Below are 20,204 nucleotides of genomic sequence, written 5' to 3'. Positions count from 1 at the left end.
CCGTTGTTTGGCGATTTCAAAATACGACATTACCCACAAAGCCATGCGGTGCCCGGAAGTGTACTCGCGTTTCCGTGGTCACCGTGAGATTGTTCGACGTCGGTTTCCGCCTGAAGTCTAGAGCGGCGTCGAGACAAACTGGGAAGATTCACCACCACCACCACCTCCAATAACTAACCTGTACAATGAAACTGCTAGCAATATCTCCCTCTCTCGATATCCGCTTCTTCACGGGTGTGCTGCTGGTAAGCATGTGTATCTCAGCCTCGGACTATTCATTGAATACTACGTCTACAAGAGCAAGCTAACGTGAAGCTAGCCAGGTTAGCCTGGTACTGCACAGTTAGCAGGCTAGCTAACAGATGAGCCTTCTTCTGGCATGTGACGTGACTTTTAAAGTGGCTAAAGGTGACCAGCGATGCAGCTCACTCACTGCTGGAAGTGCTGTTATTCATCAGGTTCATTGTCCTTTTGACTGGGTTTCGCCAGACGACTCCCTTAACTAATCGAGTTATCCAGCTGCAATGTCAACTTAGCCGGTAGTGTTGAGTAACGTTAACTGTGGTAACAATATCCCTGTTTTGTAATCCATATATTTAACAGACCGTACAATCTCAATTTAAGAAATTGGCGTATGTTGGACTCCTAATAACTTTCTTGAGGAGAAATAAAGCATCGAGCTAGCATTAGCTGTGACCACATATTGACAGCAGAGAGAGAAACTGCTTGAATGGTTCGTTTAAGGGGTTTTGTTTATTGAATACGGCGGTTTATCAAGCTTTATATGTGTTATTGTACAGCTGCACACATTTATTGTGGGACTCTTCGTGTATCTGTCAGACTGTACGTCTCTCTGAATGGTGCTCGCCGGTTGGAGAATTCCTCTGTTGTGGCTCATTCTCATTGGCTGACAACCCGGAACTAGACCTAGTGTGGCTGTTCCGCTGTGGTGAGAATTTTGGGCCTGAAATGAAAACTTAAAACTTCTCTCCGAGTTGGAAGAGAAGTGTCTTCATCGTGTCTAACCACAGCAACGGTGGCGTTTCTTATCAGTGCGCAGCTGTGTCAGCCTATATGGTAAAAAGACACAATAATTATTTTAAAAACGTTTATACTGTCCAGAAGGAAATCAGGAAATATTTTCTATTGTGCTGAAATTACAAGTCTATTAAATGATTAGTCAATCGACATAATTATAATAATCATTGATAATTGAGTAATTACTGACACCTTTACGGCCATTTTTCATGCATGCACACATACGTTTAACTAATTTGACACTTCAAACACTAGATTATTTATCATTTAATCGATATAAGCCCTTATTTTACATGAGGAAACACTTAAACAACACTAAACAAAGGGAAGGACAGTGACTGTTACACTCCCGCTATTGGTCTGTGTGATCAAAAGTTCAGTTACATATCAAGGGTTATCCAACAAAGCATTTAGCACTGCACGCTCTGGTTATTTGACCGTTTGACAATTTGTCTTGAAACTTGTTTGTGTTTGTCACAGCCTGGAGGAGGATGACGATCGCCATATATATCCTGTTTGATGAGGATGTTGAGTCAGAGAAGATAACATAGCAGATAAAGAGATAGTACAGGCACACTGCATAACGCTGACAGTGCAGTGTTTATTACAGTGGCTGATAGTTCCTTTCATTAAAATAGTTCACTCATGCTACAAATCCCTTTTTTCATTTGCACCGCTGTGTTTTCATTTGGAAATCAGCACCTCAACAACGTTGGTGTTGTTTCCCCCTTTTCACCCTCCAGTGAATGTCATTTGAGCCCTTAAAATGCCTCGGTGGTGATCTCTTTCATACAGAATTATGTTTACAGCTTTGCAATCAGAGCTGGAATTCAGAAATCCCCTGTTGGTGCATAACAATTTCACCTTGTTCTTGTTTTTAGTAATTCATCCAGAGAGGGATGTACATGAAAGAAAAAAAGATGTCTGCAGGATTAGAAAAATATTGTTGTAATGTTTGTATATAGTTGTGTCAGTATCCTTGTTTGATGGCCATGTTATTAGAGTAAAGAGTGACTGAAAGAATATGAATTAAAAGACAGTACATGCAGCCTCAATTAGGCATTAGGGTGACGAGTTGAATGATTCTAGGTGGAGCTCATAATCAGCTCTGCTGATTCATTTAAAGATGACAGCGGATGCAGTTTGGCCTCCTTAGGAGATACGTGGGCTCAACACACTAACAAATGGATGCTGCTCCACTGTTCCATGTTTTGTCAAATATTTTAGCGATATAAAGTATAAAAAATGGAAGTTAGAGCATCTTTAGCTTCTGTACTGTAAGTTATTCTTCGGTGAAACAGAATATTTGAGCAGTGTACAGTTATGAGAGGGTTTTTAATCAAATCCTGCGCATTTGATTGAAGTGCTAAAAAGGTGAAGGGCTCATAATGTAGCGTGATATGGAGCTACAGAGGACTGTGGCTCCACACACACCTCCCTTGTCTCTAAAAGTTGCAGACTGATTGATGGATCTCATATTATTGGTTTATATTGGTTGGTACTAGCTTACGTAAGCACACTTCATATTTAGTTTTATGAGAAGATGATTGTATTTGAATATAAAAATACATTTTAGTAAAAAATTTAGCATGCATTTTTAAATGTGTGCACAGTATGAACAGCTAGTGATCTTAAAGAGTTAAAAAGGCATTTCTAAAAATGTAATCTCAATTTAAAAGTCTTTTTAGTTGTGAATTTTCCCTCTGGGAATGACTAAAGGTTGTAAGGTTGTCTCAACCAGCATGCATGTGTTTTTTATGTTTAAAACGCTGACCTATCTCTTCCTGTGCCTGCAGGTGATGGGCCTCTCTACTCCCGGACAAGCAGAAATCACCAGTCTGGATTCAGGCAACATTGATGACGTCCTAAGTAAGGAATCACACTTTAAGCCTTGTTTGTATTTGCGCTTGGCGAAGTAACGTGAGCCTCCGCAGACAGCCTCCTCAGACAGCATTTAAAAGCGAGTTGGCCTTCTTTGTATAATCCCTAGACATATAAATAGTGCTTGTATCAGTTAACTAATTATGACACGCGTGATAGGGCGTGCCAACTTACAAACATTCTGAGGTGCACAACCAAGCGCCGTGGCCACTTGCGGAGCCAACGCGCCCCACGCGCCTGCCGTGATTATGTCATTTCCTGGCGTGTGCAACTTCACTATGGCGAGTGTAAACTAAGCTTCAGCTTGTCATGAAGACAGGAAACGGGGCCAATCAGCTTATTATCTTGTATTTCTTTCTCTTGTATCTAGATCTTGGCAAGGAAACAAATATGCGTATTTCCCAAAATGTCAAATTATTAATTTAATACTAATTTTCAACTATTTTCCCCCTCCCTTGTTTTTAAGAGATATTCATTTTTCCATTTTTATTTCCTCTGCCAAAGACATAATGTTTGTAGGACAATCTTTTGGTATTGGATGCTTTGGTTAAATGCAGGTAAACAGTATGGCTGGAACCATTTAAACCTTTTTTTAAACCTCTTGTTTAGTTTTTTCCATCATTGACAGAAAACTAAGGGGTTTAGGATTGAGTAGCCTAATCACCACAAAGTTTTACAAACAAAATATACATGTAAGAGTGTATTTAGTAATGTATAGAGGCTCGTATTTATTTCCTGTTTGTGTGTTTCCTTGCAGATAATGCTGGGGTGGCATTAGTAAATTTTTACGCAGACTGGTAAGTGTGTCGTCTCTCTCTCTCTCATTTTCATTGGATGTCATAGACGTTCAAATGAGTTTTGCTCATGATGCTGACTGTTCCTATGAACGCCACACGGTATAATTAGATTACTGTCATGTTTTGTTGATTTTTACATAGTGTGTCTCTTTTATTCTCATTTGGTCTAATTAATTGATGGATTGTCAAAGGCAAAAATCAATTGTCAAATACGTCAACATTAAGTCCAATGGATCTGAAAAAGTCAATATAACTTACTTTCAAATTATGGAAATTATTTTGGCCTCACACCTCTTCCCCTGCCCCGCTTTACAGGTGCAGGTTCAGTCAGATGCTCCATCCAATTTTTGAGGAATCTTCTAACATCGCAAGGGAGGAGTTCCCTGAAACCAAGCAGGTGGTGTTTGCCCGTGTCGACTGTGACCAACATTGTGAGTGTTACTTACCTTTTTATTAGTTTCTAATGTTCTTTAACATTGTCAAGAAAATTGCCAAATAACATACAGATGCAATTATGATGCATTTAAACATATAACACTTATTGATCATTTTTTAAATTTGTGTAACATGAAAATAATGAGTAATGCCCAACACAAGTTACCAGAGCTAAACCATTTATTCACTTGATAACAATGTGAAACAAAGACAGGTGAACTAATATAAGTGATTTTTAAGTTTAAACTGTAAAATGGTTTTATGTTTTCTTACTTAGATGATTAATCTGTTGCCCAAACTATGATTATGATTAATGTGAATATATAGGGGGTGGTTGTAGGTTGTTTATGGTGAAAAGAGGCACACATGCACACACGCACTCTTACTATATTTGATGCACGTATGTACACATAGATGCTCTGGACACCAAAGCACTGAAACATAAACCGCCAGCCTCAGCCTTTTCAGATAAAGCAAATTAAAGAGAATTATTGATGACCTGCAAACTGTTTGAAGACTAATGACAAAACTGCTGCTTCCTGTGAAGACGGGAGGCTTAGAGACACCCCGCAGGGAGATTGACACCTGCCACACACACACATACACACACACACGCACGCGCTCTGATTCAGTGTGTGTATAGAGAGTATTTACTCTTGGCAGGGGGCAGCTTTCATGTCGGAGATCAGAGCTCGGAGCTGACTGAAGGCAGTGTTTTCAGACTGAGGTTTAACTGCCGCCTCTGTCACCGCTCGGCTCCTCGTCCACCCATCCCCCTGTGTTTTTAACTCAGCTTCCTCCTCTCCATCAATTGATTTGTCCTTCTTTGCTTAACTTCTCCCCTGCCTCGCTGTGTAGCGGACATAGCCCAGCGGTACCGCATCTCCAAGTATCCAACGCTGAAGTTGTTCCGCAATGGGATGATGATGAAGAGGGAGTACAGGGGTCAGAGGTCGGTGGCGGCCATCGCCGACTTCATCCGCCAGCAGCAGGTCGACCCGGTAAAAGAGATGAACTCAATGGAGGAGGTTAATACTCTGGATGTGAGTGGCAAACAAACACGCACACACTCGCACACACTGTGTCTAATAAACATCGCAAATTGCCACATTCACAGGAAAAGGAAATGGTATAATTTCTTTTTCATAATATCTTATTCAACAGAGGAGCAAGAGAAACATCATCGCTTACTTTGAACAAAGGGACTCAGATAACTACCACACTTTTGAAAAAGTTGCCAACATCCTTCGTGATGACTGCACATTCTTGGCTGCCTTTGGGTGAGACCATCTTCATTTTAGGCTTAGATTTAATACTTCAGTTTCTATTTATCTTTAAATCTTCTTATCTGCTGTGCTCGTATAGAGCCGTATCTGAGGCCGAGCGCTTCAGTGGAGACAACGTAATCTACAAGCCTGTGGGGGAGAGCGTCCCGGACATGGTCTACCTCGGCTCACTCAACAATTTCGACCTGACCTACGCTTGGGCCCAGGACAAGTGTGTGCCTCTGGTCAGGGAGATCACCTTTGAAAATGGAGAGGTTAGTGGCCGGCTTTTTTTTACATAGAGCATTGTCTGCTTGACCTTTTGCTTTTTCATCTGATGTTAAATGTGTAAATCTGGATATCTAGATGTACATAAGGATTATTTACACACAAAAAACAGCCTGGAGGGTATTTATGGAGTCTGTGTGGGTCGTCCATCTGCTGAGCCACGGAAAGGCCCTGACTCCATCTGTCTTTGACACTGTGTGTGTGTGTGTGTGTGTGTGTGTGTGTGTGTGTGTGTGTGTGTGTGTGTGTGTGTGTGTGTGTGTGTGTGTGTGTGTGTGTGTGTGTGTGTGTGTGTGTGTGTGTGTGTGTGTGTGTGTGTGTGTGTGTATATTTGTATTTGTGTTTTCTAGGAGCTGACTGAAGAAGGAATCCCTTTCCTCATCTTATTCCACGTTAGAGAAGACACAGAGAGTTTAGAGAAGTTCCAGCATGAAGTGGCTCGCCAGCTCATCAGCGAGAAAGGTGAGGCTGTGTGTTCGTGGCATGTTGTTTTCGGCTCATTGCTCATGAGCCGAACGGCCTTGTCTACAGAAGTGGTGTTCATGACATTGGTGTCTCCTCTTCAGGGTCTATAAACTTCCTGCACGCAGACTGCGAGAAGTTCCGGCATCCTCTGCTGCACATCCAGAAAACTCCTGCTGACTGTCCCGTCATTGCTATAGACTCATTCAGACACATGTATGTCTACCCCGACTTTAAAGACCTCAAGTGAGTACCACTTTCCACTTTCTCTTTAAAATGAACTGTATGTGTGCAGCAATATAGTCCTTAAATATGCACACTATTATATTTAATTGTGTCATTTCACACAATACCAATACATTTTTTTTTGCAATACCACCATGTGTGCATCTCCCTTTAAACAGCTTTTGAAAAATAGAGGCTGGTGATTTTTTTCATGCAAAAAGAAAGACAAATATAGGTGGAAACACAAATGCGGCTGAAATTATCAAATGAATCACCCACATGTCAAATTAGTCTGATAAATTCAGCAATCTTTTGGACATTTTTGAGCAATTACTGCCTGATACTGACACCGTATATGAAAATGTTCATAACGAAATCTCCCTAAATTAATCCCATTACATTTCATTCATTACACCCCCCCCCCCCTCACACACACACACACACACACACAAACCATAATCCACTGTGCACTCAAACAGAGAAATGTCACACCTCCTAAAATCTGTCCTTTATGAATGGGCCAGGACACCGGAGCTAATGTGACATGATTTGGCACGTGCAATAAGTGCTAAACTAATCCAGTATAATCTAATTTAATCTTATTTATTCTGCCCCCCCCCCCCCACCACTCGGCCTCCCCCAGTCCCCAATCAGAGTTTGATCAGATAGACTGAAGCCCCGAGGACTGACCAGCCCTCCACAACCTAATTACATCACATCAACCCCGCATGTGGCACACAGCTTGTAATTACATTAGCACAGTGTATGTTATATATATAAATATATATATATATATACACACATATATGTGTGTGTGTGTCTGCATGCTGCTCTGACACACGGGGTTAGCGTTGACTGGGGAGCTGCTCCGCCTCTGTGATATGACAACAGCTCACGACCTGTCGTTAATAAGCACACTTGATATGGATTAATGCTGCTTCACGACACGTCCGCAGGGGCCGAGGTCCTCTGCTGCTGCCACAAGCCATTTACTCTCACATCAACTATATTTCTGAACTTTGTGTGTTGGAATGCCTTTGTCAAACAGGCTATTAAGAGCCACGTATGAGTTATGAATTTTCACGTACAGATGAATCTCTTCATAAGGGGAAACAACTAAAACACCTAAGAATCCTAATGCCTCAATCTGAATGAATTGTGTTACAGAAATCTACTAACATAAATATAGATAACTTAAATCAACTTAATATTCAGGTCACACCGTATCATCATCATGGCTTTTAAATTTGTTTACTCAAGATAATCCACAGACCGTGCTGTGCTCAGTTTCATGTAGGAACTGTTTTCTTTCTACCAGACTACACCCGCCGACCGCATCACAGCGCCGAAGAAAGCGTGCATTTACACTCGATACTGCTAGCTCACCTAGCACCACTGAGCTAGCTTACATTACAGCTCAGCCGAAGAGGACGGCATTCATGTTTACATCTCGCGCTGTCACGAGCCGCTCGTCCATGAGTAGATGCACACTTCCTTCTGCGTGGTGATACAGCTGGCGGGTGTATAAAGAAAATAGTTCCTTCATGAAACTGCTCATGGGTCGAATATGCTAATGATTAAATGGCACCCATCAGATTGAAATTATCAAAACATTTTATCTTTTTTTTTTTTTTTAAATCTGACTTGTTTTTACAACCACTTGCATGAACAAGCCTCCCAGAAAAACATGTTGTTGCATGTCCAATGTGTTTCTTTTTTCTAGTATCCCTGGCAAGCTGAGACAGTTTGTGCTGGACCTTCACTCTGGAAAGCTACACCGAGAGTTTCACCACGGTCCTGATCCCACGGACAGTACGCCAGGACAGGTCAGACAGCAGCGTCAGCACACAGCAGCACGGAAGCCACTGACAGTTTGTTTTACTGCGTCACGTGAACACTGTTTGTTCTGACTTTTACCCTCAGGAGGAGACGGGAGGGGAAGTGGCCAGCAGCCCTCCAGAGAGCTCATTCCAGAAGCTGGCGCCCAGCGAGACTCGCTACACCATCCTCAGTCGGGACCGTGACGAGCTGTGACCTCAGCAGCCTTCCAGTGATCCTGTGACTCAATGCCATGCCCCAGGGTCAGGGTGGGGGGGGGGGGGGGGTAGGGTTGGGACAGAACAGCAACACCCAACACCCTTACTGAAGAGAGAGATAAAGAGAAGAGGAGGAGAATGAAGGGGAAGAAGGAGGAGGAAAAAGAAGAACAGAAGGAGTTCAGTCCACGACACAACCATGTTGGAATAACCTATATTTTCATAACTCTTTCACGTACAGTTTTTATTTTGGATCAAAAGGAAGGGGGAGGGGGGTGTAAAGAAGAAATCGTGTGTGGGCGGGTGTTAGGGGCAATAGGACATCAAAAGAAGTGTTTTTACTTTGATTTTTTTTTGGAGCTTGTAAATATGTTTGTGCTACATGGGAGTCTCATTTTTGGTCTAAATTAAATGCAGAGTTTTCTTTATTTTATTCCTTTCTTTATTCCGGCTTTTTGTAGTGAAAACTAACAGCAGTTCCCTCACTCCAGTCGTAACGGTTCTTATCTGTGGGTAGTCCAGTTCAGCCTGTCTGACGGGAGACGCTTGTTGTTTAGTCTCTCTGACCTCATGACTGCATCTCAATATGACCAACTCTAGTTTAGTTCATTTGTAAATTTGTAAGTTATAACAATATACCTGTTTGAAGTAGCTTTATCTCCATATCTTCTCCACACACGTTCTGAAGGAATAGAAAACTACAATTTGAAATGCTTGGTAGTGGTCACACAACTTCAAACCATGACTTGTCACAGAAGATAAAGAGACCGAGCTACTCCAGCCTATTGAGATGCACCCCTTCTCTCCCTGGTACTAAATGGTTCTAGATCACGTCTCTTACAGTGCTTATAAAATGTATTGCCCCCTCGGACCTTATTATGCGTCACTGTTTTGAATCACAGTGGATGTAATTAGGATTTCTCAACAATTAACAGAAAATACTGAAATGTCAAAACGAATGAGCCTTCTGGCCATGATACTAAATTCTGTGTTTAGTAAAGCTTAAAACTGCAAAACACCAAGAAGCACATCTTCCCTACCATGAAGCCTGGTGGTGGCAGCATCATGCTGTGTGGAGGCTTCTCGGCAGCCGGCCCTGGGCGGCGTGTGGCGGTGGAAGGTTATATTTATGCAGCAAAGTGCAGCTATAGATATTTATCCACAACCCCAAACATAAAGCCAAATCTACACGGCATTTAAAAGAAGAATGTGAAATAATTAGTGTAAAACTGTTACAGTCCTATTGAAGTCGACTTAAGGTGGTAACTGTTGCCACAGGTGCCTCTTTTAAGTCTTGAAGGACATGAAAACTTGTGCAATCGGGATTTATTTTTTGGGAAATGCTGATTACCTCCACTACTGTAAAACATGCAACGTCAAAGGGGGCTCGATACCTTTTTAAAGGCGCAGTATTTGCCGTAACACCTCCGAGTTGTGCTCCCAGGAATCAAATGGAGGAAAACATTTTTTTGCAACGATGTAATTTCAAATTATTCTGAATTTATGAAATGGCTGTTGTTTTTTTGCTGTTACCTGTTGTCAAATGTGTCGTCATGCCGGGGGAGAAAAAGACTGCGTCCTTCCCAGTGCTTTAAAAAGCCGAGACAAGAGGGGGAAACCCATGCGATGAACGGTGGAAATTTAGTCTGCCACTTTATACAACTTCTCTTAAAACTGGTTTTGTCTCTTTATATGTCTTTGAGGTTTTGGTACAAGTCCAGCTCCCTGAGATCCTCTTGAGTGTGAATTAATCCAGATTAAGAGCGTGGGGAACCATTGCTACGTTTGTACTGTGCATCCCTGCCCTTCCATAGAGGCCACCAGATGCCTGCATAGTGACATATCAGCCCACATACAGAAGAGCAACAGGGGGGGGGGGAGCGTGAGGCCATTTCTAAAACCAGTCATCTCAGAGGGGAAGAGGAGTAAAAAAAAAAATAATGAAAAGGTAAATTAAAAAACATTTTACAGAATACTGTGTTGTCTGATGCTTTGTATGTCAGGTCCCTCTGACCTCTGATATTTATCCAACGAATGACATTGAAAAGAAACGTTTTATTTGCATCGGTACAATCAATACATGGCAGGTTGTTCCACTCCAGTCCCTGAAGTGACCTGGACAGTGGCACTTTGGTGCTTTATGTGCAGTTTGGCTCTCGCACGTTGCAAAAGCAGGTCAGTATCTATAAACAGTATAATTTATGCAAACATTGAAGCGTATCCACTTTAATTGAACATACCACCACATTTTTTAAACTCCATATAACATTGTAATCATCAGTAGTGCAGCTGTTCACGTTGGGATATTATTTTCTGCATAAAGGAATATTGAGGCATGATCACAGACACAATCACTGGTGACAAATATGAAAAAAAAAGATGCTAGCTCGAGGAGTAAACGATGTCCGAATAAACGGCATGATTCATGCACCGGTTCACACTGCCAAAGTGACGTCACACCATCCCTGCGTAAAGTATTACTGAGGCTTTAGAGATGGCATCTGACAGAATGTTTGAGGTGTTAAATTAATTTATTTGGTGACAAATATTTCTCTTTTAGTTAAGAGATGTGATGTCATGCTGACACAGACACACACTCAAATATGTAGTGAAAACAACTGCTTCAGAATTAAAAAGTCAGTTGTGTGTATAAACTGAGATGAACGTCCTCGCAGACAAACCACTCACACCCGAACATCAAGCTGTTAACGCAGAACTGTTGTACAACAGTGCATGTGGACGGCAAAGCCTGATGACGTGTTATGTTGAGTCTCTTTAAGGCATTGTGACACCGCCCGGGTTCTAGTTTGTGCTTCTGATTGGTCAGTCAACCCTGGAGCCTTGTGATTAGGTAACCAGAACTGTCGGGTCATTTGTCCTTGTTTGACTCTGGTTCTGGCGGCGGTGCCGTCAGTTGTTTCATCTGTAGATCCACTCGGGCTTTGCGGTGTTTCTGGACCAGGTTGCCGCCTGCAAACCCCAGGGCCCCGCCTCCCAGAGCCGCAGCCACCCCTGCGACTTTGAACCCGGCCAGCAGGCCGAGTGGACCTCCTAACACACCGCCCAGCAACGCGCCAGCAACCGGCAACACCATCAACTTGTAGCCAACCGCCTAGAAAGAGACAGGAAGAAGAAATATGTTCCTGTTTAATTTAACATCCACATGCACGTGCCTTTTGAGTCATTAGACAGTCTGCGATACGTGTCTATCCTTTCATGATCACACATCGACCAACAAGCCTGCGTGTGTAAATGTAAATCAACATTTCCATTGCTGCATCAAAGAGTTTCCATTATATCCATTTAGGAGAAATCAGAGAGATGTGGCCTGTGTGTTATTACGGCTGTTATCATCAGACTGGAAGGTGCTCTTTGCTGATGACAATTTATGACACACACACACACACACACACACACACGCAGGTACACACACTTGATTAACACTTCACCGTTAAATTAATCTAGTTCAAAAGCGAGCATTGCTTGTGGCAGTTGAGGGAATTTTAATTTCATCTGAGTTAAAAGGACTCTGCACAGGTTGTAGAGGCAGGAGGAAATGTGTGTGTGTGTGTGTGTGTGTGTGTGTGTAATGCGGTTTGACCTGATGACAGATTACAAGCTTTCAAACACGTTAAAACATCAGACACCCCTCTCATCTGCTTTATCTCTCCACACACCCCCCGTCTAATGTGCAGCCCACTACATCTACCAGCAACCTCACAGAGAGGGCAACCTTTGCTTGCGCTGCCAACTGGGTGAATTCAATTTAAAAGAACCATTTCAAAAGAATATTTTATTATTTGTAGCATTTATTTCAGAAATGTTGGGACTAAAGTTCAAACTGTTAAAGGGTCGTTGCACTTACATTTAATTTAAAATCAGATTTTCTCATATACCTTTTATTGGTATCCGGCTATACAATGTTGGTTTTGTATGCTTATATTGATCAGTCTGAAATTCCTGCTGGCATCCAAAGACAATGTAGGTGAATGGAATGATGCTCACACCACTTAATTTAAGATGAAACCTAACTGAAATTAAATAACATTCATTTAGCAGATGGTTTAATCCACGTTTAATTTCCATGTGTGCTGATGTTCATGGACACTGAGGACAGTTGGACAATTAGAAAATGTCACAATCCTTGGTAGAAATCTGTTTGCACTTGTGTGTGTGTGTTGTAGATTAACAAAAACAGGTGATTCATTCTGAGTATTACAGACAAAAAGTTCAACATTTCAAGTGCGTAGTACGTGTGAAGGAGGGCACTGAGTTGTCCTTCGGAGTAACACTCAGTGTGTCGTGTCCTGAATTGATTTTGGAAGGCCGAATGCTGCTCCTGACAAACTATTAAACACTCATTCAAACCCCTCCTTAATGCTACACACACACAAATGCACAGACCCTCTCTTGTCACCCCTCTCATCCTACCTCTCTATCACGCTTCCTCCCCTCCACTCCTCTCGATCCCTCTCCTCTCTCTATTTCCTTAATTGCAGCTTTCCTCCGTATTCGAATGGATCAATAGGGACAAATGCTGTGGAATGGCTGGGAGGCAAAGTGCCATCGATCCCCCCCATCTCCCAAACACTACACAAACACACACACACACACACACACGCATCAGATCATCAGGACACACACACACACACACACACACACACACACACACACACACACACACACACACACACACACACACACACACACACACACACACACACACACCTTCCCCAGGCTCTTGGTCCCCTCCTCCACGTTGGCAGCGGCTGTGTTGACGTTGTCCTCTATGCTGTCAATCTTCTCCTGCTGGGACTGATGCACACACAAACACATATTAACACACACACACACACACTCAAGTAAGCACATTCACCTACAGATACACACACACACATGTGAAAGAGCTACCACCTGTTGTGTATTAAGCTTTCTTTTATCTCTCCAAATTCTGGTCTCCGGCACAAGGTAACACAGGAAGGGCGTGAATGAGTGTGTGTGGACGTTGTAGGTATATTCAAAGGAGATTTCACTGAGGGGGGGTCATAGTGTGTGTGTGTGTGTGTGTGTGGTATTGTGTAGATCTCATGAAATATTCAGAGAGGCAGCTGTCTCTCTCCATGTGAGGGCTGGATGGACACAGTGACCAAACAACAACTAGAGCACTTCTGTTTCTCCCTTAAAAGCAGCAGTTTCACCAAGATGATGATTGAGCTGCAACTAACAATTGTTTTCATTATTAATTCCTCCGCTAATTATTTTCTCGATAAAACTGTGAAACATGCCCATTGTAATTTCCCGCAGTCCAAGGTGCCATCTTCACATGTTTTGTCTTATTTGGCCAACAGCCCAAAACCCGAAGACATTCAGTTTGCTGTTATATGAAACAGGAAATAGTCGTCAATCCTCCCGTTCGAGAGAACAAAGTGACTGAAGCAGGGAGCCCAACGTCCCCGCTTCAAGGTCGGTCAGGTATCTTTGTTGCATCTCTCTCTCCTTCGTTTCCTGTTATCTGATAAAGGCCTAAAATGACATTATATGACAATAAAAAATAATAATAGAAAAAAGAAAGAAGACGACAAACGCAGCCGTTTCCAATAATGTGGTCATACATTTTGAATATGTTCAGGAGTTTTGGTGGAAATGAAGGGGAACAAGTAAAAATTAAAGTGTATTCTTGACTCTTAAAACATTAGTTGGTCTCTTTTCAAGGTCCATTCAACAGTTGAAGAGATATTTTAACACCTACAAATCCATGACAACTGGACATCTGCTGAGGAAAATTGTATAATTTGATTTAAAACGCCATTAAATGGACTTTGTTTTTATTTGTCACATTTCTTATTTAATCTCAGCTCATGATCTCATGGACTTCTAATATGAGAAGTTTAAAAGCTGCCAAATTGAATAATTATCTACGGTGGAAGTTTGTGCTGATAATAATCTTTTGATTAATTGATGAGTGCGTGTACGGAAAACCGATCTATTCCAGTTTTGGTAAAACTTAAATCATTTAAGAGGTTTTTGTTTTATTTTATATTATAATATCCCCTGTTTTAAAGCTACAGTGATTTATTTCAATAAATTGAAAATATTAACTTTTTTTTCAAGCCTCTTATCAAACTAAATAAGCAATTGTCATTCAGTCATTTTAAGACTGTATTTGCCAGTTTTATAAAGTACAATCGCAAGCTGAGCTCATAATTGTGCGTTCCTAGAAGACACACAAAGAACAAACATACCGGTGAGGACACAGACACCGAAACAGCCACTAACATGACGCATGTACAGACACAACCACACACTCACTCAGTATTTCCACTGTGGCTGAGAGCTGGAATATTACTCCCCTGACGGTGTCTTTCACCCTTGAGACACCACAACAACATGTCTATGCTCTCTGCGCTCCCCCCCTGCCTTTTTTTTTTTTTTTAACCTAACTACATCTTCACTCTCTGTCTCTTTCTCTTTCACTGTTAATCTCTCCTTCGCTCGGCCTCCCTGCTTCTCCTTTTCTATCCCTGAGGATAGAGTGATAATCTGAGCCGTCTGTTCTCCACCTGCTCCGATGTAGCCATTGTTCCCCACCTCTCCCCCTGTGGACAACCCGGCGTCCTCCCCCAAATCCTCCCTCTCGCCCTCGCCCACTCCTCAATCTCTCCTCCTGCCTTGGTGAAGGGCCTCTGGGGCCCCAGCGGTAGCCCTGAGCCGATCTGTGTAACCTCCTCTCAGAGGAGCTTTACCAGGCAACACAAGCGCACACGGTCAAATACGCACCACTTCCTGGAAACGCTAGAGCCAAAGTGCCTCCGTCACATTGTTCTCGTTCACAGGGGGTAGCTTTGCACACATGTAGATAGAGGAACGTGAATGTAGCAGCCAGGAAGTACGCAGTAGAGTTGTGCGTTCGTACTCACATGGACGATGAGAGAAAATTCCGTCACCAAACCACTCAGTGCCTTCAGATCCTGAGAGAGAAAAAAATCCCCACATTTATTTCATTGTGACGCTTATCACGCAGATCTACAGCAACAGTATAACTATCAGTGTTTGGGTTGAAAGTCACATTAACTAACGAACGTGAATATTAATGTGTATTATGTGTATTTTAGGCTGAAATAATACATTCAACTCCTTTGTTTAGAATCACATGAACGAGACAGAGAAAGACAAATATAATACAATATATAATAGAATTAACAGTGCCTGTCCAATCCAATCCTTTTTTTATTTTTTACTTTTACAGGAGGAAGTAAAGCTCACTTTAACTAAAACCTTGTTTTGCATACCAAGAATACGCTGCACACCTTGAACCCACGTATCAAAAAGAAGGGTCTATAACAACAGTAAAGCAACATCATTTACTTTGAAAATGTTCAGTTTAGTTTGAACATTACTTTACTATGAATTTAAGTGTTAAATCGAATATGATATCCAGACTGCATGTTAGGGTCCAGCCCTCATACCTCTTCCAGGTTGTCCCAGGACTCAGCCGCACTCTGATCAGCAGGGATTTCTGGAAGGTGTAGCTGAATTTGCCTGCTAGACACTGGCTGCTCGCACATATCGTCATCAGCGTGGCAACTGCTGGACACACAGCTGGATGGCTGAGCGGCAGGTGGTGTTGCTGGCGCCGGCTGAGGCACGGGGTTAGAGTGCAAACACAGGAAGTCTCGTGCGGCGGCTGATGCCCGATCTCTGACTGGCCTGACGAGCGCTTCCAAAGCGGCAGCGTCTTCGGCACGAACCCGTTTGCACAGCTTCTCCATCTCTCTGACGTTAGCTCTCAACTGCTGCAGGGAGACAGAAAAGAAGCGGCGTGATGTCAGAACATTGTCAGAGAGGGACAGACAGACAAACAATGAATGAACTGCATGTCACTGGGATGCAGAAAACCTGTGGTAACATCGAGCCCTCACTGCAAAAACACCATACAGATGAGAGAAGAGACACAAGTTAACAAGTGTGGTGTTTATGACACCACATCGAAATACAAGTAAACTATTTAAACATGAGGAAATAAAATCAATTGGATCCTTAACTATAAAATGAATGAACAACTCTACACATAACTTTTAAATCTTCAGACAAAAATACTAGTTCTTGTTCATTTTGCCGGTTGCCCCAGTTGGAAAGAAGTGCTCATGCTGACGGGTTCAGCATTCCAATAAACTGATCTAGTGGTGGGAAATGCGTGTCCGTGCGTGCTGTGGGGTGTGGGCTTAATACGGTTCAGATATGAGGCTGGGGACCACAAGGCCCCTCATCCCACCGTGCCCTGAGGGCGACAGGAGGATTACATCCCAGCCATCAGCCCTCCAGGCCGCAGCCCGACCGGGGCTCAGGGGGTCAACACGCTGCCGATAACATATTCGGCTAATTACACAACATGAATAAACATACATGCATACACTTGTCCTCGTGTGCATAAAACTGAAAAACACACTAATTAACACAGAGACAGTCAGGGCAGGCACCGGTCAGCCTGCAAATTAACCGTGAGCGTAGGACGCTCAAACACACACAGATCAACCAAACACATCCTCAGTAGCAGATATTCTATCTATCTATGGAATATAAGCACACATACGCACACACACACATCTAAAGCAGACTGGACTAACCCCTACTCTGGATTACCACCATGAAGACATGGTAAAGCACTCTGTGTGTCTCCCTGGAGTTTTGCAGGGTAATGGTGAGAGGATGGGCTGCGCCTGTTTGGAGTTATTTCACCTTCAGAGACATGGCGGCTTCCAGGCAACAACACCCTCTGAGACATTTCACACCCACCATGTGAACAAGGCCGCAAGTACTTACACACACACACACACACACACAAGAGACGGTCCATTTGAGGTTTGGGAACAGCTCTTTCCTTGCCCTGATTTTCAAGAGTGCATTTCTATACAGAAAGTTCCTTTAGTTGTTAACTGATCCAGTCTTTTTATGTATTTCACATGTTTGCGTGTGTTTTTTGTGGACAAGCTAATTCTATATTCACAGATTTGACTGATTCATTCTATTGCCTTCAACCACATCTCTTTGCCCTCCTCCTCAGATGGAGTCGCTCAGTTGTCATAAAGGTGGTTTTAGATATATGACATATGACTTTAGAGAGGAATTTTGTTCACATAATAAGAAGGGGTCATATATGGGAGGTACAGCAAGTACGTTGGACCTTGTGTTCAGTAAACACAGAATGTTTAGAACGTTTTCTGTCAAGCAATATTCCCTTTGCTCATTGTGGTGTGGCAGGGCTCAGTCTCTCTGGTCATACATCAGTTCCAGAAGGCTGTAAACCAGTGGACAGTTCCCTCCTTCACTCATATACGTAACTGGATAAACGCACCACTCGGTGTCTTGCCACTGGTTTTCACTTTAGACCGCCACAAATCAGGGAATGTCAAGTTTCTCCAGAACTGAGACTTCTGAATGTCCTGACAGTTTGAGACAAAAATGTACGATACAGTTGCAGGGTCGTGCTTGTTCAGGAATCTTGAGAGGCAGTGAGTCACATCATCAACCAATCAATGCTCACATTCACTGCCAGGCTCTGACTCGGGTAATATAACACACACACACACAACGATGCATCAGCTTACAGAGTGTTATCTTATACCTGAACAGTTCTGCTGGCGTTAATATGCTCCAGATGAAGCCGGTCCCATTGCTGGCTTTGTTGGTACTGTGAAAAATGAAAGAGAAACTATCTGTTATCCATCTGTGGACCGCAAGTAAGAGTGTGGATGAGAGGGTGCGATCATGTGTCCAGCCAGATTTCAGCCGTCACCTTCAGTATGTTATTGTGGTGTTTCTGCAGCCTCTCCAGGTCCGTGGGTAGAGCCACTTTAATGAACTTGTGGATTGGTGCCTCCAGGCGCCTCAGTGTCAGCTTGTTGCCGTCCTCTGCCATGTGTCCTGCCGACTGCCCACAGCCAACACCTCTTTGTAACCTAGAGACTGCACCTGCTCAGCTTTATATCACTGCCCCCACAGACACTGTAAATACCAGCAGAGCATGATTTTAATAAATGCATAAATCAAACGAATAAACTATGTGACACATGCGAGGATGCCCACACATCTAAAATTGGCAACTCCATAAGACCAATCCTTTTTTTTTCTTGCCAACATCCTTCAGTGAAAAGAGTAATAAAGTATTACTTGCATGATGCACTAACAGTATAACATCTATGGAGAAACAAAACCAGAGAACTGTGACTAACAATTAATCACTTCATTGAAAATGGTTGACAGATTCACCAATAATGAAGATAATGGTGATAATAAGATATCATATTTTGTTGCAACCATAGTGTACACAACACTGTGTCATTTAAATGCTCATAATAATGACTTCTGGTACACCTGCTGTGTCACTGAGGGTTATTTTAATGGCTATTAGAAGCTGATACCAACATCTACTAAGCTTTTCAGGCAACCTATTCTCAATGTTATTGTGAACCACACTTTATGTTTATGTTGTTCATGTCAAAGTTAATTTAAGTGCGAGATATCTGGTCGCATTTCCTTAGATGTCTTTTGAACACCTGGATGGAAACTTTCACACATACAGTTCTGCAACAGCTGTAAATGTAGCGAGTAGCATGGCAGTAGCTGTTAGCTTAGTGCGGTTAGATCCCTCTTATTACATTTGAGTTAACTCACTGTTTTAGCCAGACAATCTTTAAACACCAGTCCATCAGCCAGATAAACGAAACTAAAAGGACATACGGCGACACTTACCACTGAAAATATCACTCAGGATGTCATTTGTATTCGCTAAAGACTGTTGTGATCCTCCATACTGTTGAGGAAATGAACGATGTGCTACATTTGCTAATTTTCGGCAACGATTTCGTGTTTTTCTGACACTTTTGTTGTTTGTAAACAACTCTCTTCCCTGTGCGTCCACGAATAGGTTCCGACCTCACCCAGCGCCCACAGCACATTGTGTTCCTCGTGACTGTTCTCCGTGACTGCAGCGCCACTAACGACGCGTCACTGTAACATTTCTGAAATAAAAACGTGTTTATTTCTCTTAATGATTACATTTGATCGATGGCATGTTTTTTAACCAGGAAGGGGCAGCATATAAAAGAAACAACAAAGAGTTCAGAATCATTGTTTTCTCTCTCTCTCTCTCTCTCTCTCTCTCTCTCTCTCTCTCTCTCTCTCTCTCTCTCTCTCTCTCTCTCTCTCTCTCTCTCTCTCCTATCAAACACATTGCTCAGGCATTACAAGGAAGTTTACTCCAACATTAGCTATTTTAGATCAATACATTTCTCAAGTCATGTTGCTAACCACTTGTATTTTGTTTCTCAATAGTTGCGTACAAAAAAAAGACAACAGGCTATTTTTTTTTTACTAAAGCAACAACAAATGCAGTATTTATTTATGTTGTTTTAATAAGTAATGGTGAATATTTTAGTTCAAAATAAAATCTGGTTATCATTGCTCATCATTAGCGGCTGGGCCCCGGAAAGCTTTTCCCCTTTTTGACCCTGTACACAAGTGAAACTCGTTGCCACTTCTGCTATCAAAGCAATCAGAAGTGAATTTTATTCCAATCCAATAAATATTCAATCAAAATAATCCTGCTATGGTGTAAAGCTAGATGTTTTTGTACTTTGGGGTTTATTGACATGTGATAACATTCTACTCATACTCGTTCTCATTCAGCGTCACACTTTTTGTGTGATTCTTTTACACTAATTATAATATAAATAACTAAATAGATCAATTAGAATAAATGTGTTTTATGGCACAGTGTT

The 20,204-nt window shown here is 42.3% G+C and overlaps 2 protein-coding genes across 2 annotated transcripts; one reads left to right on the top strand and one right to left on the bottom strand.

Moving 5' to 3' along the window:
• Positions 1–92: 92 nt before the first annotated feature.
• Positions 93–10,400, top strand: erp44 (endoplasmic reticulum protein 44). The gene is made up of 11 exons (XM_076108922.1): positions 93–245; positions 2,835–2,907; positions 3,677–3,716; positions 4,032–4,147; positions 5,010–5,194; positions 5,316–5,431; positions 5,517–5,691; positions 6,055–6,166; positions 6,271–6,412; positions 8,115–8,217; positions 8,315–10,400. The coding sequence occupies exons 1-11, from the start codon at positions 186–188 to the stop codon at positions 8,423–8,425; spliced, it is 1,233 nt and encodes a 410-aa protein (XP_075965037.1). The 5' UTR covers positions 93–185; the 3' UTR covers positions 8,426–10,400.
• A 62-nt stretch (positions 10,401–10,462) lies between these two features.
• On the bottom strand, positions 10,463–19,368 carry stx17 (syntaxin 17). The gene is made up of 7 exons (XM_076108923.1): positions 19,177–19,368; positions 18,221–18,429; positions 18,050–18,115; positions 15,894–16,220; positions 15,345–15,395; positions 13,156–13,242; positions 10,463–11,539 (listed from the first exon to the last, which is right to left on the bottom strand). The coding sequence occupies exons 2-7, from the start codon at positions 18,341–18,343 to the stop codon at positions 11,297–11,299; spliced, it is 897 nt and encodes a 298-aa protein (XP_075965038.1). The 5' UTR covers positions 18,344–18,429; positions 19,177–19,368; the 3' UTR covers positions 10,463–11,296.
• Between the last annotated feature and the right edge of the window lie 836 nt (positions 19,369–20,204).

The sequence above is a fragment of the Anarhichas minor genome, unplaced genomic scaffold (assembly GCF_050575085.1).
Source record: "Anarhichas minor isolate MPS153535 unplaced genomic scaffold, ASM5057508v1 ptg000041l, whole genome shotgun sequence".
Classification (NCBI taxonomy): domain Eukaryota; kingdom Metazoa; phylum Chordata; class Actinopteri; order Perciformes; family Anarhichadidae; genus Anarhichas; species Anarhichas minor.
Note: the sequence above shows the minus strand (reverse complement) of the source record. Positions and strands in the feature narration are given on the sequence as shown.

Excerpts from the sequence above, each read along its gene's own strand:
- erp44 (XM_076108922.1), top strand. The coding sequence starts at position 186 with ATGAAACTGCTAGCAATATCTCCCTCTCTCGATATCCGCTTCTTCACG. Across the intron at positions 246-2,834 it reads TCTTCACGGGTGTGCTGCTG|GTGATGGGCCTCTCTACTCC; the intron begins GTAAGCATGTGT and ends CTGTGCCTGCAG. Across the intron at positions 5,432-5,516 it reads ACATTCTTGGCTGCCTTTGG|AGCCGTATCTGAGGCCGAGC; the intron begins GTGAGACCATCT and ends GTGCTCGTATAG.
- stx17 (XM_076108923.1), bottom strand. The coding sequence starts at position 18,343 with ATGGCAGAGGACGGCAACAAGCTGACACTGAGGCGCCTGGAGGCACCA. Across the intron at positions 16,221-18,049 it reads ACGCCAGCAGAACTGTTCAG|CAGTTGAGAGCTAACGTCAG; the intron begins GTATAAGATAAC and ends GTCTCCCTGCAG. Across the intron at positions 13,243-15,344 it reads AATTTTCTCTCATCGTCCAT|TCCCAGCAGGAGAAGATTGA; the intron begins GTGAGTACGAAC and ends TGTGTGCATCAG.